The sequence below is a fragment of the Periplaneta americana genome, chromosome 3 (genome assembly GCF_040183065.1).
Source record: "Periplaneta americana isolate PAMFEO1 chromosome 3, P.americana_PAMFEO1_priV1, whole genome shotgun sequence".
NCBI lineage: Eukaryota > Metazoa > Arthropoda > Insecta > Blattodea > Blattidae > Periplaneta > Periplaneta americana.
In genome coordinates, this window is record NC_091119.1 from 75,735,984 (window position 1) to 75,754,094 (window position 18,111).

The 18,111-nt window shown below is 36.0% G+C and overlaps 1 protein-coding gene across 5 annotated transcripts in view; it reads left to right on the plus strand.

The window, feature by feature from the left end:
• The window catches only part of Ctr1A (Copper transporter 1A), a 203,675-nt gene that overhangs the window by 163,846 nt on the left and 21,718 nt on the right, over positions 1-18,111 (plus strand). For 4 of the 5 annotated variants that reach the window (XM_069820792.1, XM_069820789.1, XM_069820793.1 and 1 more), the window contains exons 3-4: positions 10,299-10,432; positions 10,508-10,606. In XM_069820792.1, coding sequence (XP_069676893.1) covers positions 10,299-10,432; positions 10,508-10,606 — 233 coding nt within the window. Of the gene's footprint in view, positions 1-10,298; positions 10,433-10,507; positions 10,607-12,302; positions 12,663-18,111 lie in introns of those variants that run through there. The other variant, XM_069820794.1, reaches the window with a different exon arrangement.

The following is an 18,111-nucleotide window of genomic DNA, read 5'->3' on the forward strand; positions in this document are numbered from 1 at the left end:
GTTGTATGATTCCGTTGATTGTTTGAATTTAAATTCTAGTCTAACATGGTCGCCACATTATTTCGTGTCTGAAGGAAAACATTAGTTTAAGGAGAAATGGACAAAATTCTATTCGATGCATTCACACTAGAGGACAAAATGCTATTCGGTCTGTCCACTACATTTCGAAGCTCTATTACAAGGTGTTAAAATGCGTTTTGTTGAAATCTGAATGCAGGAGCGTGTAGGGCATGTTAAAAATTATACGATTTCATATCAAACTCAATTTTGTCCGTGGGTGGACATTATGTGTTTTGAAGAGTTGCTCCTCATATAGAGTTCTAATGATTCATAAATATATTTAGGAATGAATTTAATTAACCATCCACGTATGAACAATTATATTATTTCAAACCATGATATGTGAACAGGGCCATGATTCAGTTGTAAGGAGCAGAAAGAATTACGTTTATTCCCAGCTTCTGAAACTTGTAGATTAACTGCGTGTGAAATTCTTCTAGGATTCTAAAATAAAATTAATAAGAATCATATACACTTACTGTATAGCATAAAAATATAAAACAAATTACACAAAACCCGTTTTCTGATGTGTTATCATATGTCGTGTGCACACTTTTAACTTGCCTGCCGCTAGAGGGCTACTGTCGCGCCAGTTGTCAAATGTTGGCATATTTTATACGTATGAGTTGCGTGACTAAGTATAAGACTGTGACATGATCTTGTCTAAATATCGATTATTGAACACGAATGCGTCGATGTGCGTCCTGAATTTGCTTCAGAAGCAACCTCCAGCGATCTGTGCCGCGTCCAACGAACTGCACTGGCGATCTTCGCTGTAAAGAAACCGTGCGCATTCATTTCAACTGCTAGCAACTCCGGCGACAATCGCTGGCGATGTGCGTCCGGCCGTAAACAAACCGTTCGGATCGGGTATTTCTGTGAGCACTTGGGACAGCCAGGCTTTGTTCAAAAATATAATGGGGAACACAACTATTAATCACTATAATTCATATACGAGATTTAAATCAGATGGATCGTTCAGAGTATTTAAACAGTGAATATTGTAACACAAACACTATATACTGTATAACAGGTTCTCAAGCGGAGTATGACCATTGCTCGTTACAATGCCTTTCTTACTGCAGTAAAACTCTTAGCTTAGTGGTAGAGTGTTAGCTAAGTGTTCGTGAGGTTGCAAGTTCAGATCTTCGTGAAGCTGATAAACTTTTTTTTGCCTTTTAAATGCATCATTGAAAATATAACAGGTTTTCGTCATTTTTTTAATCCTTAGAATACTTTTCGCTTTATTATTATTTTTCATGTTAATAGAAACTTTCGACGCTAGATGGAAGTAGCATTAAAGACAATTAGGGGCTTTCATATTAAAATGTTGTGTTAATTATTTTATTAATCCCTGCTGCTTTGCACTCTATTGCCTAAGGAACATTCAGTAAATATGTTGATAGTTAAATAATCGGCAATAATTAATTCGCAAGTTGTGCTACAGGGAATATGATTATTATACTAAACTAAATCCGTGATCATCAGAGCCTAAACGTAGTAATTGTAAACAAGAAGAAAAACCATAATTCTAATGCTTACCTTACTAGCGGAGTTCTGTCTATAATCAACCTTTTTCCAGTTCCAAAACAATTTCTATGCTTAGAATGAAGGTCTGGCGATGGGCTCCCCATTATCACCTATAGCAGCCAACATTTTCATGGAAGCCTTCGAAATTGAAGCTTTAGCCAACATACAACCATCACCCTCACATTAGTACAGATATGTTGACGACACATTTGTGATATGGCCACAACCTTGCACACATTCCTGACCAACCTCAACGCACAGCATCCCAGCATACAATTCACCATGGAATTAGAACACGAAGATCAACTCCCGTTCCTGGACGTACTGGTTAAGAAGAGAAGTGATGGCTCTCTCGGCCACTTGGTTTTCAGGAAGTCTCCCACACCAATAGATACTTACACGCCTCGTCACACCACCACCCAGGAGTCAAGAGATTGGTCATCAAAACTCTCACTGAGCGCGCTCATAGAATTTGTGACTCTGACAACCTACGAGCAGAACTTCAATTCCTACACAAAACCTTCAAAAACAACGGATATGACAACAACATTATAAGGCAGTCCACATACAAGAACTCAAGACCGGAAGCACATGAACAAGATCCTGAACTTATGAACATGAAACAGAAGGCCTTTCTCCCATACATAGAAGGAACCACAGACAGAATTGGGAAATTACTGAGGAAATTCAATATCAAGACGGTATACAACGCCCCACACAAGATTTCCCACTCAATAGTCAAAGTCAAAGATAAACTTCCATACCTCCAATCAGCCAGAATATACATGATCCCTTGCTCCTGTGGTCTAAAATACATAGGCCAAACTGGACGTACGGTGGAAGATAGAAGGAAGGAACACATCCGACTCTGCAAATACGGACCATACGAAAAATCAGCAATAGCCTTACACTCAGCAGATTCAGGCCACGCCCTCGAATTCGACAATATCAAGATAATAGATAACGAAGACAACTTATACAGAAGCCTTCCACATCAAACAACATCCCAACAACATCAACAAGGACGAGGGCTTACAACTCAGCAACTCATGGGGAAATCTATTCCAAGATCATACTTAGGAATGAGAAGCCAGGTCTCCACATGTACGCGGCGGCCCCCCTTCATCCGGACATTGGGCACGGTATCAAGGTCACTCTTTCGGACCTTATGAGGGCCAGTATTTAATATGAATACTCCCCTTCACACAGACTCCAACCGGATTGGACCACGTAGGACCAAGCAGATGCCAGAAGGAGAACCTACGACCTAGACTTAGGAACGAGAAACCAGGTCTCCACATGTACACGGCGCTCCCCCCTTCATCCGGACATCGGGCACGGTATCAAGGTCACTCTTTCGGACCTTATGAGGGCCAGTATTTAATATGAATACTCCCCTTCATACAGACCTCAACCGGATTGGACAACGTAGGACCAATCAGATGCCAGAAGGAGAACCTACGACCTATCACAGCAAGTACTCCCCCCATCGAGACTACTATATATATAAGAGCTGGCAGACTATTTCCTTATCCAACAACTGCTCTGAAGATGGCCATAACACAGCGGTCGAAACGTCAGCCAATAACACCAAGACAACGTGGTAGAAGCCCTGAAGCTTATCCACACACCATGTTCACCAGCCGCGGAAGCCTATGCGAACACTTCATTATTAAGATTACTTCTTGATTCTCCCTCGTAGTATGCACACTCGAAACTGCAACATATCCGCACTACTTGAATAACCAATACAAACTAATAAAAATCCGCATAAATTTACGCAGTGCAGTAGTGCCAGTATGTGGCTGCTGATTGAGGAAGCGTGATGTCTACCTACCTGGCTGGCCCATGTGCTAATGCAGGCTCTCAGCAAAACATCATGTACACTCGCGACTAAACTCATTACTGCGTTCAGTTACAAATTTTTTTGTAGCTCAATGAGAATTTATTTCATCACTTTATTTTTTTGTCGAATGTGTAAAAATTAAGCAAAGTCTATATTTACACATTTACTACTTATTTGTGTTCTAGAAAAGCCATTCTTGATATTAAAATGCATTGTAAATAAAACTGCTTGTATTAAATGTTGGAAAAAGGTATTGTTTTCATTAGCGTAAAATTTGAAAATTTAAAAGACATAAATTCAAACTGTTCTTACCGTCGCATTTATTGAATTAGAAATCATTCAGTTTCGAATTTAAATGGTCCAATATATTGTTAATCAAGTATCCTAAGCAAAAATATTGGAAAAAAAAAAAAAAGAATTTTGGCGGAGTTTTCCGAGTTTCAGATCACTGTGGATAACTTCGAATTTCGAGGAATTTCAAAGCCGGCCTCATCTTAACAATGAACACATATTATACCGTATTTACATGATAATTACGTGATTTACGAGAAGGCTGTGAACTGAACTGAATGGTATTGTTTTGATCTGGAGTTATAATTTAATATAGTCTTTCTTGGTAATATCATTAAGTATTTATTGTTCGAAGTGATAATATTGAAGAATACAGTTTTATTTATATAGATGAATGTTAGTAACAGTTATTTTTCATTCCTTCAGAAGAAATTTACTTTTATATATATTTGTGGATTTGATACATGGTTGCTAAGGACATAATTATAAATAACTTACGAAGCTTTTACTTCTGAACAAACAATTTATAGTCCATACTTTTTTTTGGTGCATATTATTATCGAACTATGTCTTTTATAAATTTAAATGTTGAAATGCGTCAGTCACAATAGTGAAATACGAATATTTTGTTTGATATACAATTATCTTATAAAATGTCACAAGATAGCACAAATGAAGAAGCAGCACGTTGTCTAATTTGCAGAAAATTATGTAAATCCAATGCAGGAATAAATATACATATGGGTAAAGCCCATCCAGAAGAGAGAAGAAAAAACTGGCACAGCTACAGCATTTTCTCATTCATCAGATTTTAATAACGCAAGCAATATTTTACCTAACAAAAACATTACTGACACCTCAGCTACATACCAACAGAGTTTGCAAAAACCCCTCGAAACAACAAATCGAAATTCTGTAGTAGTTAACAATCAGGATCCTGTTCAAGTTTTCCAACAGAGTGAAGATGTAATATCTTATCCAGAAAATACACAAAGTGATCATATAAGTTTTCACCCAATGAAAGAGTGGGAAGAAAACCTATGCCACATCCAGTCTGTAGGAGCGAGCGAAGATTTTGAAGCTCTAATGGAAGATGTTAGGCATTTTCTCACACAGCAAATGACTGAATTGCCAGGACCCCAGCACCCAACCGTGAAGCATTATCAAGCTCGTAAAGTAAGTAAAATTAACAGTAAATATAATTATCAAACAACATCCAATCCACAAAAGAAATCTAAGAGACAGCGAATGAAAAATAGGCAAAAATATGAGTATGAACTAACCCAGTATCAATTTTACAATCAAAGACGTAAAGTAGCAAGAAAAGTTTTACATAATTTAAATCACAAAGCTACTTGTAAAATCTCGACACGTCTGATAACTGAACATTTTGAACATGTTTTTAGTACTACAAATAATAGCTCCTCTCTTTCTGATGAGGATGAAGATTCCATACAATTTCCTGAAGATATAGTGATTACTGAGAGTGATATTCATAAAGCATTATTTGGTATTAAAGTTGACACTTCCCCTGGACCAGATAGAATAACAGTACGCATTTTAAGGCATCTCAAAGTGACCAAATTTCTTACACTGCTTGCAAACACTATGCTTCATTTTAATCATGTTCCAAAATTCATGAAATTAGCACGTACAATTTTAATCCATAAAGGAGACGACGTGAACAATTTAAAACATTGGAGGCCAATTACTATTCACTCCGTCATTCGAAGAGTCATTGAAAGAGCCCTTGACATTAAGCTTCGGTCTTATATTGTATTAAATGCTCATCAGAGAGGTTTTATTAATATACCTGGAACTCATATCAATGCATCTTTAATAAATGGCTGTCTTCAATCATCTAAGCTTAATAAGGAAGACTGTTGTGTCGTGTTTCTGGACGTGTCTAAAGCCTTTGATTCTGTTGGCCATGAACATATTCTTAGAGCCCTTAAATCATCTGGCGTTCCGCAGAACTTGTTCAGACTTATTGGTTCCTTATTAACTAATAATACAATTCAAATAGAAACTAACCACACAAAAACCAAGCCAATAAGCGTAAAACAAGGTGTTGCTCAAGGATCTCCATTGTCTCCAATACTTTTCAATTTGGCACTGAATTGCATTCTTGAAAATTTAACAGATCATGAAATTAGCAACCAATATGGTTTTACACTTTCCAATGATCTTCAAAACCTAAGTGCTTTTGCATTTGCTGATGATTTGGCTCTCGTTGGAAAATATGAAAAGTCAGCAACAGTCTCATTGATATGGCTGAAAGTAAATTAGATGAACTAGGTCTTGAAATTAACACTATTAAAAGCAAGTGTATAATTCTCGAAAGAGGTGTTTTAACTAAAGGAGCTCTCATTTCACTTCATGGATCAGCCATACATAGTACTGATGATAAATCTGAAACAATTCGATATCTGGGAGTTGATTTTCGCGACAAAATATTGTTAGATAAAAAGAAAATTATAACAAATTTAACACATGATCGTAACAATCTTACACAAACTCCATTACTGAAGCCTGATCAGAAATTGAAGATTGTGAATGAATATATATGGCCTGGGCTCATCTATCCTTTGCAATGTGCTCCACTTGATCAGCTCCCTGACAGCTTCCTTAAAGATCTGGATAAAGTAATTAGAAGTGCTGTCAAAGAAATGATATCTCTTCCTGATGATACACCTAATGACATGCTATATTCTTCTAAAAAAGTACGTGGCCTAGGGCTTATTAAGGCTGAATGGGAAGCTAATATTCAGCATTTTAACATCTGTAAACGACTCTTACAAGTCAGTGATGATCATCTCCTTCTTGTCAGGAATCTTGAAGAGGAGAAGAGAACTGCTCTCAAGCGCCTGAAAATTCCTGAAGCCAACATAACACCTCGAACAACTGGAATACATCTATGTGATGAATTGCGAAAGAGATCGTTTGACTCCTGGTGTCAGTTACCTCATAAGGGGAAAGGTGTAGTCATCTATGAAGAATATCCAAGAGCCAATTCATGGGTCAGCACCAAAAGAAATTTGTCATCTTCAGAATATATTAATGCAATCAAGATGTCCTGCAACCTTACTGCAGTGCGCTCCGTTCCTGGCAGAGCTTTCAGCACGACCTGTTGCCGTCAACCAGGCTGCAACGAGACAGAAACTCTTGGCCACCGTGTTGGGCTTTTGTCGGAAAGGAGAGTTATTGCGTAACAACAGGCATCATAGAGTCCGTGGAGCTATCGCCTGTCTTCTTCGGAACAAGGGTTGGGAAGTTCATGAAGAGGTCCACTGTATTTCTGAAGATGACTCTCACAGAAGAGCGGATATAATAGCAATAAACAGGCAGCAACAAAAGGCTATTATCATAGATCCAACTATACGCATGGAGAGAGATCTAAACCAAGCTCATCAGGTTGATCAGGAAAAGAGGGCCATTTATGAACCTTGTATTCCCTACCTTAGTGCCAAGTATAACATTCCTCTCTTCAATTGGTCAGTGACAGGTTTATTTTTTGGTGCTCGGAGTTCTTTACCAAAATTTACATATCATTTTTAAAACAATTATCAATATCATCTTTTGAAATTCAAAAAATCATCTCGCAAATTCTCAAAGATTCCCTGCAGATTATACAATTTCATTTATACCACTCAGAAGGTCTTAATTAAGGATATGCTAATTTTAAATAAAATCTTTTTTTATTAGTATAATTTAGTCATCTTCTAAGATTTTATTTTACAATTGATAATCAATGGTGCTTAATTATTACACTTTATTTTTATAACACTATTCATATTTAATTAATTGTATTTGTTTGCTATTCATTTCCGGATCCTCGTGGTCATCCTTAATTAAGGCCGGACGAGTTTTTCTCTCTCTCTAATATGCATTTTTTTTTACTATTACACTCTTACTACGTCATACTACTTTTGACCAATAAAACGGTACGAAAGGGCGTATTTCAACCAATCATGGCTGCTTATCGCACAATTTTATCGCGTCCCTAGCATTTGTTTAATTTTATCGCATCCCTAGCATTTGTTTAATTTTATCGTGTCCCTAGCATTTGTTTCTTTGTTTGCCAACATTTGAAACTGCGCTGGTCTGGACGTCAAAAAAGAAAATATATATATATAAAATTACAAACCACTCCAGTCGATGTACAGCAGTTTCAAATATGACTTGCATTGGCATTCAAGAACAAGAATTAATAAAAATCACTGATCATACCTATGCATCTTCTGAAATCCGATTTACAAATAAATGACGAGCACCATTCGGAAATCCTGAATAAGTTGAATACACCATGTAGGGCTAAATCAACGAGTTCCACTTCTATTACGCACATGTCCAATATAACATCAATTGAACCACCAACCACATTCAAATTTGAAAATTGTACATTCAATAATTATTCCTTTTAAAATTATTTATGTTTATTTTTTATGTCATCGTCGTTAATTAAAACTTTTCTAACACTTGTGTATATTGGTTAGGTTTAATATTAAGATTTATTGAAAATCATCTGTCAAGTGACGTTGATTACTGGGATTCGGATAATTGAAGTGGAATGTTGCATTTTAATAAAAATGAAACTGAATCAACAAAGCCTTCTTGACTAGTAACATTGCCATCGTGTATAATAGATCGAGAACTTCTCGACGAGAAGGCATTGCTCACTACTGCCATCTAGCATGCATCTAGCGTAATATTTGTAATGTTAAGATGGTACAATAATACATTTGAAAAAAGTTGTATTTTCGTAAGTCAATTAATATTTTATTGTATTGGAGTACTTCGTTACTTCTAATCTTTATATACTTTCTTCTAATCGTGTAATAGTCAATTAAATCCCACTCGAGTTTTGATTTTCTCTAGATAAATCAAAACGTCTAGTGAGATTACTGTTGATAAAATGTCATCTTGAAAACTGGGATGTGTATTAATTCGCACTCAAACACTCAGACTCGAAAAAAAATAAAATTAAACCTAACTCTCTATTTATGTTACGAGATATGGTGGAAAGCAACTGACTGAAACGGCCACTGCGAGTTCGTGTTTGGGGCCTACTCCTCTTTTACGTACTTTTCATTTGTAAATTCTTGTCCGTTTTTGACAACAATCACTAAGAAGATTATTTTTAACTACTGGAATGACTTCATAATATTTTTTCGTTTATTGTGAAATTTTATGAATACAACTCTCAACAATATTGCGCATCTTTAATTCTGTGGCCTGGAAGAAAACAGTCTTAAGTCAATTTTTTGTGAAAAATGAGATTTTTATATATTCTGAAAGCGGAAACAATTATCTATGATCTGGTAAAACAGTTGAAGTCAAATAAGAATCCTGACTGGATTTATAGAGCGTTAGCGAATGTCCTAAGTACTTTTTGGATCGAGCACACACAGAATAAAGGACTTAAGAATATTTAATACTTTATTCCTTACAAACATGACATGTTTACTTTCCATGCTTCGCATTAAAAAGGTCTAACTTGTATTTTAGCTATTTTATCACATACTGATGCCCTTTCCTTTTAAAACTTTAAGCACCAGGTAAACAGTCTTATATTGTTTAAGGCCTATTTTTCATTCCTAATAATTTCCATTTTCCATTTATTTTGACATGAAAAAGGTCTTATGTTTAAATTGTCCCTTCTTCTCAGTTTGGGTTGTAGTCTTAAAAGTGCTTAATTGCGACTATTTTTGGAAATAATCAAGAAAATTATTAAATGAACAACATTACCTATTTTAGAAGAAATATAAACAAATAATATCCAGAAATATAAACAAAGAACTCTATAATTGACACAAATTACAATCTTTCTGCTGCTCTCCTAAAAAGTATAAAATTTTTACTTAAGATTTTTTTCCTCCCGGCCACAGAATTAAACCAAAAGAATTTACCAGTAATTATAATTACTGATGAAAGAGTAGCATGACGTTGTCAATCGGTGTTTTGATATCAACCTAGACCTGTTGACTGGAAGTATTAGTTCTGATACTGTAAATGAGGGTGAATGTGATGTATAACTAGAGGTAAGGAAGTGCCTTCGTAACCTGTCTTGATAATATAATTTTAATCTTGAGTGGTTTTTAGCATAGGTGCGTATTTTATTCGCTAGTTTTTTTCTGGATTTTAGGATAAAAAAATTCGCGTACATATTATATTCAGTGGCATAAATATGGTATTTTCGCGTTCATTCATTTTCACGACAAACCTAATTTCGAGGGAAATTTAATTAGAACATATAAATAAAGTTTTGTACCTCTCGGGGTTTAAAATACGATCGTATAAGTAAGAAAAATGTGAAAACGAAAAACATATAACTGAAATAAATTAACATGGACAGTATAGGAATTTTGCTTCAGAAAAAAAAAAACATATAGGCCTAAGTGAGAAACATATGAATGAAGTTTTACTGTGGTATTAAATTGTCACCATTATGATTTCTACTACTACCATCACTATACCGGCTCTATTCAACTATCACCACTAAAAATAATATCAACAACAATACTATTCTAATCTTGTGTGTGTAACTGGTGGATAATGTTTGACATTTCAGATGTCATTTCATGCTGGATACTGTGAGACTGTGCTGTTTGATGGCTGGAAGGTATCCAGTATAGGCAGCCTCATTGGTTCTATGGTAGGGATCTTCTTTTTGGCAATGTTCTACGAAGGTCTTAAGTATTACAGGTAAACTGAAATAACATTTGTGCTTTTCAATAAAGGACCAACGAGTGCAGAAGTAAGCCACTATGTCTGTTACAGAGAGTATCTGTTTTGGAAGACCTACAACTCGCTGCAATATAGGGCTGTATCAGTACCAGCAGAGAAGGGTGTTGTGGCAGAAGATAACCGGATAGTACAGTAAGTAGACTATATTTGCTTGTTTAACTGATAATACTCATTTGATATTAACTGTGCATGCTGACGTTTCTGAAACTAACTCACTGCTGTAAACAATATGGTGGCATTTGGTTGCCATAGAAATAACTGGCGATGCCCTACTCAGAAAACTGCACTTGTATATCAGATGACTAATATCTCATTCACAAAAGTTCCTCCATTGTCGATGCCAAAATGTACATTTTTGCAATATGTAATGATGGTTCAACTGGCAGAAAAGTAATGCAAATTTACTTGTACATTAAAAATGTTCGTGATTATGCGATGATTTGTCCCAAACAAATGGTACCAGCAACTTTCGTTCCAGTTTTTTGTCCCAGAGATGCATAGTCCCTTCTTTTTTTTAGTTCCAAATGCCTGTATGTCCCAAGTTGAAGTTGAGGTAATTTGTATATTTTATGGAATTCTGATAAAAAAAAAAAACAAATAAATTACAAATGATTGATTTAAAAGTGTACTAGCTTTATTTAATTCAAGTACATATATCAGAATAAATGTCCTGAAACAGCATGTTCCAAAGCGCATAAGTACTGAATAATTTCACCATTATCCTTATAACAATTTACAACTCCTTGCACCTGGCGATCTACAGCTACATGAATTTTCTTCTCTTCCTTGGAGATCCATCGACTTCAACATCCAGGAGTTCTCTGGCCACTACAGATGCCTCCTTTTGTAATTTATCTAGGAATTCATTAATTGCTGGATGTGGTTTTCCCATGATTTTATTTTTGTTATTCCAACCTTCCCTGCTGTCAAAAAATCTGAAAGTTAGAATTTATAAAACAGTTATACAAGGAGGGACATGGGAACCAAGTGTTTTTGAAATGGCTTATATTCGGTCATTATGAAAGGGAGAGACGTACGGCATGTGTCATTTCTTTCCGTGGCTCATAGCATTTCACCTGCAGTCAGCATCATGGAGCAGTGGACACATACTTGCATATGATTGTTTTGTTAGAAATGGCGAGTTGGTGACCTCGATATGGCATGAGTTTTGCTACAGATCCAATATTAATCGCAATGATTTTGTTCCCGTGCGTGACACAATCTTATGTTGGGTTAACAATCATTGAACAAAAGGCGCAATACTGAAAGATAAACCGCCCAGCCCCCAACGCAGAGTGCGTACTCCAGAAAATTTTGATTCAAACAAGCGATACTGCACAGCCCAGGATGCTCTGCTTGTAGACATTCAGCTGCACTTGGAATCAGCAATTGTACGGTAAGACGGATTTTGCATGACGATTTACATTTACACCCATACAAGATGGGTGGTTGTGCAGAAATTCAATGTAAGAGATTACCCTCAACAATGAATTTCGCACAGGGAATGCTTGCACTCCATGAGCAGTATGAAAACATGATGGTTGCAATGAGTGATGAAGCCAATTTCCGCTTTAATGGAGCCGATAACAGATAAAGTTTTCGGTATTGGGCTGCTGAAAATCCGCGTCATTTACACGAAAAACCTCTGCATAGCCCTAAAGTAACAGTTTGGTGCATGGTGGGGCAGTCTCTAATTGGTCCCTAATTTTTTCAAGAAAATGGGGTTACAGTTACTGTAAACTCTTTGCGTTACATTGAGATAATTAACACCTTTTTCATCCCTGAGTTACAAAGAAGAGGTATTGATCGTCAACGTTTGTGGTTTCAGCAAGATGGGGCCACTGTACATACCGCCAGAGCTTCAATGGCAGTTCTTTGCCTCCTGCTTTCCAATCGTCTCATCTCGAGATTTGGTGATGTTTCATGGTCCTCTCGGTCCCCTGATTGCCCACATGTGATTTTTTTCTATGGGGGTACCTAAATGCATGTGTTTACGAGGATAAGCTCCGAATATTAGATGAACTGAAGGACTCAATATGTCAACACATCACCCAAATCAACAGAGATCTCCTGGAAAGAGTAGAGGTCAGTTTTCGTCAGCGCCTTCAACAATGCGTCAACACAGACGCATCACATGCCAGATGTACTTTTCCGCTCATAATTGAAATGGCATATTCTCACAAATGTTGTTATACCAATAAATTGTGTTGAAAACAAAAACTAACTATTTTATGATTATTTTAAAAACACTTGGTTCCTATGCCCCACCCTGTATTACCGGTTATTCTGTATGGTTGTGAAACTTGGACTCTCACTTTGAGAGAGGAACAGAGATTAAGGGTGTTTGAGAATAAGGTTCTTAGGAAAATATTTGGGACTAAGAGGGATGAAGTTACAGCAGAATGGAAAAAGTTACACAACGCAGAACTGCATGCATTGTATTCTTCACCTGACATAATTAGGAACATTAAATCCAGACTTTTGAGATGGGCAGGGCATGTAGCATGTATGGGTGAATCCAGAAATGCATATAGTGTGTTAGTTGGGAGACCAGAGGAAAATAGACCTTTGGGGAGGCCGAGACATAGATGGGAGGATAATATTAACATGGATTTGAGGAAGGTGGGATATGATGATAGAGAGTGTATTCATTTTGCACAGGATAGGGACCGATGGCGGGCTTATGTGAGAGTAACATTGAATCTTCGGGTTCCTTAAAAGCCATTTGTAAGTAAGTGAGTAAGTAAATAAATTCCAACCTCCCATGGGATTTGTAGTTCTGGGAAGTCAGGCCACAGCACTTTCATAACAGTTCCAAATTCTAATTGGAAACAGTGGTGGTCGATAACCCCTCCCTCTACGCCTTAATCCATTAGATTTATTACAGCAAAGAATAATTAAGATATGTCTAAAAAAAAACAGAAATGTGGGAACATAAGATTCGGGACAAAAGTGTCTTGCTTTAGTCCCAGCCGTGTGATGCCAACATTAGTTTTGTACGAAAATTGTTTGTGACAAAATAATTCCTAGGACATTAGTGACCTGGGAGAAAAATCGTACTATGACCTTCATTCCCTGTTCATTCTTCCTTTCTTACATTTAGATTGCTTCCTAAAGATGAAGTTTGACACAATTTTATGTTTAACTTTTTTCATAGTTTAACAATGAAATTCGGTTATAAAAATGTTATAATTGAGCAATTAGTTTAGCTTCTTACTATTAAACCAGTTTTAACTTCGTAACAATGTAGAATTTTGTGAAGCATATTATTTTGTGTCACTGTCCTTCTATTTATAAAAGATACAGAATTCAAGGTTTTGCAAGCACAAAGATCTGAAAAACATAAGATCTGGCAACCAACCACAGCTGACCCTAGATTCTACTCCTGCAGAGCTGCAGATACTAAAATGTCCTTACAGCTGTAGATGGGCTTATTAGTTGGAATATGGAACATCCCTAAACACTTCAGTCCAGATAGACTTTTCATGAACCTGTAATACAATGAATTGTGTGCCAGTTGTGTTGCCTGGCTAAGATTGCTCCACTATTTGCCACACTATGCATTCCACTCCAGTCATCAAATCTGTAGGACTGTATCTCTGGTAATGGTCTGCAGTATCTCACAGATACACGAGTTCCCATGTCTCCATCAGGCAAGCAAGAACCCGGGGCTCTGGTGCCCCTTATGCAGATCTATGAGTCATCTAATTGCCCAAAATTTCCTAAATAGAACCAAGTTCTTAACAGAATTCCATGAATTCATTTTCTGGAGAAAACTATGAAATGTCACTCTGCTTCGTGAGGGGACTCAAAAGTCATTTTCTATATCAATAAAGTATTCTTTAAATGATGGATAGATAGCTTGACATTATAGCTGTCACAGTCATGCAGGATAATACCAACGAAAATAAAATATTCCTCCTATTTTATTCATGGGAATTATTATTTTTCATGACGAGCAAATTGTAATCAGTTTTTAAATTGAACTTAAAGGCGGCAACTGACTTGAGCCAAGCTCTAATGTAATGCTCACAGTAAGAAAATGGTACAAAGTGAGCAATCGCCTGTTCTGTGAATGCTCACTTTGAATGCTCAGGTTAGAAATGCTTCATATTTAATTCTTGTTTGAGATGTGGATATAAAAGTCGTGAGTGCTGCTTGCATTCTTATGGAATGGTGTTATTTTTAAAAGAATAAGAAAAAAAAACAGAAACGATGGTGGCAAGCAAATCTATATATAGAGAGAGAGAAATGTTAATGGTGCATCGAACTTATAGAATATTTTGAAAAATTAAGAAACAGTGGTCAGTATAAAAATTAATTAGAATATCTTCTACAGATTTCGAATACTTGCTTGATATAATTGAGTCAAGAGTTCCAAAAGAGGACACTGTTCAATTTCATAAAAATCTGTTATATGTATGGGAGAGAATTTATTAATTTTCTCTCAAATGACCTCATACAAAAGGGTAGTTCCTCTTACATAAATGTAATCCGAGTTTGCACAGAAAAATATATTATACCTGTAACTCCTGTGGAAAGTTTTATAAAAACCCGTTAGAAAATAGAGAAATTAATTTTGTCTAAATGCACTCCCTATAGTTAGTAGGATGGTTTCTCTAATAGAAACATAATCAGAGTTTGTACACGAAAAATATATGCTACCTGTAACCCCTGTAATACAGTTCAATACAGATCTTTTATATAGGAGAGAAATTGTTAATTTTGTCTAAATGCACACCTATAAATCTTGTACAAAGTTCAATACAAATCTATTACATAGGAGAGAAGTTATTAATTTTGTCCAGCTAGATTTGCATTCTGACCCATTGTGCAACTGTGTGATGCAAGCTGTGCTTGCTGCACGGCTCGTTGACCTGTACTGACTTGTAATGTAACACTCAAAAGGATTCGTGAAAAAACCGACAATCAAGTGGAGCAGCTCGGCTCGGCACTCATTTTCCTGCCCTGACTAGCAAATCCTCATGTTACATTACAATGCTCGGTTCAAGTCAGTCACTGGGTTAATGTTTCTACTACTTGGCAATTACATTACTCATTGTCAACCCCCAAAATGCCTGGAGGATTGCACCTGTCGGTCAACAGGTTTACCGAAACTGGCCAGGAGGACTACTGAAGCAGATTCACCGACCATATCTTCCAATAACTATATGGAAAATATTATTGCCCTAACAGACCAATGATAGGTTCATTAAAGGACCAATTTTTAAAAAGTATACAGCATTTCCTCAGTATTGATTGAACACTTATACCACTGGGTCATTCCATGTCAATTCATCCAGACCATGTCACCCACTGTTTCCAATTTTGCTGAAACTTTGCAGATGTGTTACATACCTAAGTGAATGGCTTCCTTTAAAATTGTATTGAAATATGTGAAATCTTTGAAGCAGAAATAGTAGTATTGTCATTAATGTAGTTGCAGGTCAGCAGTTAAAAAATTACAAATAATGCCACACTTTCCAATGTAATTATTAAACTTTCTCTGTAACTGAGATTTATATTGGAGATTATAAAAATTGCACATTTAAATTATTATGATACTTTTATCTTTGTAGGGTTTTTTGCGTTTATTGGAATTTTTTTTTTTCCATAGCACCATATCTTAGAAAATGCTGAAAATTATGTATAGTAATGAGAACACAGTGCAATATCTGTACACAAAAAGTTATAATGGAGAAATGATAACTTAGTTTTTGGCAGAGAAATATGGAAGTGTAAGGCACAACATTTCTCAAACTGAACAAAATGTAACTTTTTTACAACTGAATCAGTTTGGCTTCAATTTTCTTGTAAGAATCTTGGTTTAAAGTATAGGTCCTTTCTGTGGCTGTGTTGACCTCAATTTGGCACAAAATATTTGAAAATGGAACTTCACAGCTGTTTTGAAAATTGAACTTCATAACTGTCATTGTTAGACCAATAAAATGATGGAGAGACCCCAATGTGGATGCATGAATTTTATTGTGGCATCATCTTCTTCATAATTAACTTTTTCAATAAAACCCACTTACCACAAAGATTCATACACACAAGCAACATAAGAATTTGCCTTGAAATTTGTATTCACAACAGGTTTAAATATGTCATATCACACTGTAGTCTGTATCAGAACTTAATTTGCTTTGTTCCAATTTCATATGTAGACAAAGGCACAAATTGATGCATGCAGCGTGTTACCAGAAATGTCTTTTGCATTTTCAAACTGTTCAGTGAGATCTTTTCAGATTTGAACCATTTCCTCTTTTGTTACAAAAAACACAGTAATCTCCTTGAGATTCTCCTTACAGAAGTTGAACACTTGTGATGCTGTGGTTATTTGTTCATTAAATGGCCTTTGTAAACTGGCTTTGGTAACCATCCTTTTCAAAGTTTCCCCAGTTCCATAACAAGGAGATTTTCCATGTCTATTAGCAAAGTCATACCAAAGTCTGTTTCATGATGACATATATTAATGAAACTCTTGCGGTTCTTGTACTGAGCAGCACAATTATCAGAGAAGCATTTACAGTTTTAACATATGAAAAGAAGAGCTCTGTTTTCAAGAAATTGATTATGATCGTTTGAGTTTAGTAAACGAAAGATACGTCATGATCCATGTCATCAGAAATTAGGCACAAGCCCTTTGAATAAAGTCTTTAATCTTTCTTGTAATATCAGTGCAGCATGATGTGTATAGCTACCTGTGTTCAATGAAACCCTTGGGCTTCGTCTTGAATTACAAAACTGTAGTTTTCACTAAAATCCAATAAAATGATAGCTGATTCATTTTCCAGGTTCTCTTTTAACATTTTCAAGTAAGTAGATTGTGCTTTTGCTATAAATGAATATGAAATAAGTTTCTCAATTATATCTGTATTAGTAAATCACAAAATTCAGAGAAAGTGCTCACTTCAACACCCATATTTACTCTGTCTGTTGCTACCCATTGTCTGTACTGGATTGGTTCGTCAGGATCAAAGTCATCTGGGAATTGTTGTTGGATATGTTTTTAGGACACGATTGTTAGGGCACTTTTGACAAAGACGTAGCACGCAAATTCTGTTATGTATGTCACAAGTTATTAGTTCAATCAGATCATAATAAGTTCCTTTCATGTGTGCCTGAGGATCTTGCAAGCACACACTGTTTAGATCTGAGGATTGCAAATTTAGATAAACCTATCTTGTTGTGAGGGAATTTTGTCTTGAACAAAGAATGCAGCTCTGACAGATTGCTTAAAACAAGTCGTTTTTGTTTATAAAATTTTTTATTTATGCTTACTTTGTCTATCATTCCGGGCATTATTTTTGAATTGTCGTCATTCAAGTAAAAATCAATCACTTTCTTGATTGTCTCTTGGTAGCTTCTTCCCTTTCCTTGGTTCGGACAATGCTAGAATACCTTTCTCAGTCACAGGTGCACATGCTTGGCATATCATATACTCAGAAATGTGAAACATTTCACTAACTTTATTTCTAGGCCACGACAGTGGTACCAGTGTAAGTAGTTGGATTCCTTGGATGTTTAATTTTATCTTTAATTTGCCCCATTAACTCATCAAAGTGCTATGTTTTCTCTTCCACTTTCTCTTCTGTTGTCTCAAGTTCTAGCTCAGTTGCTAATTCAGTATCAAA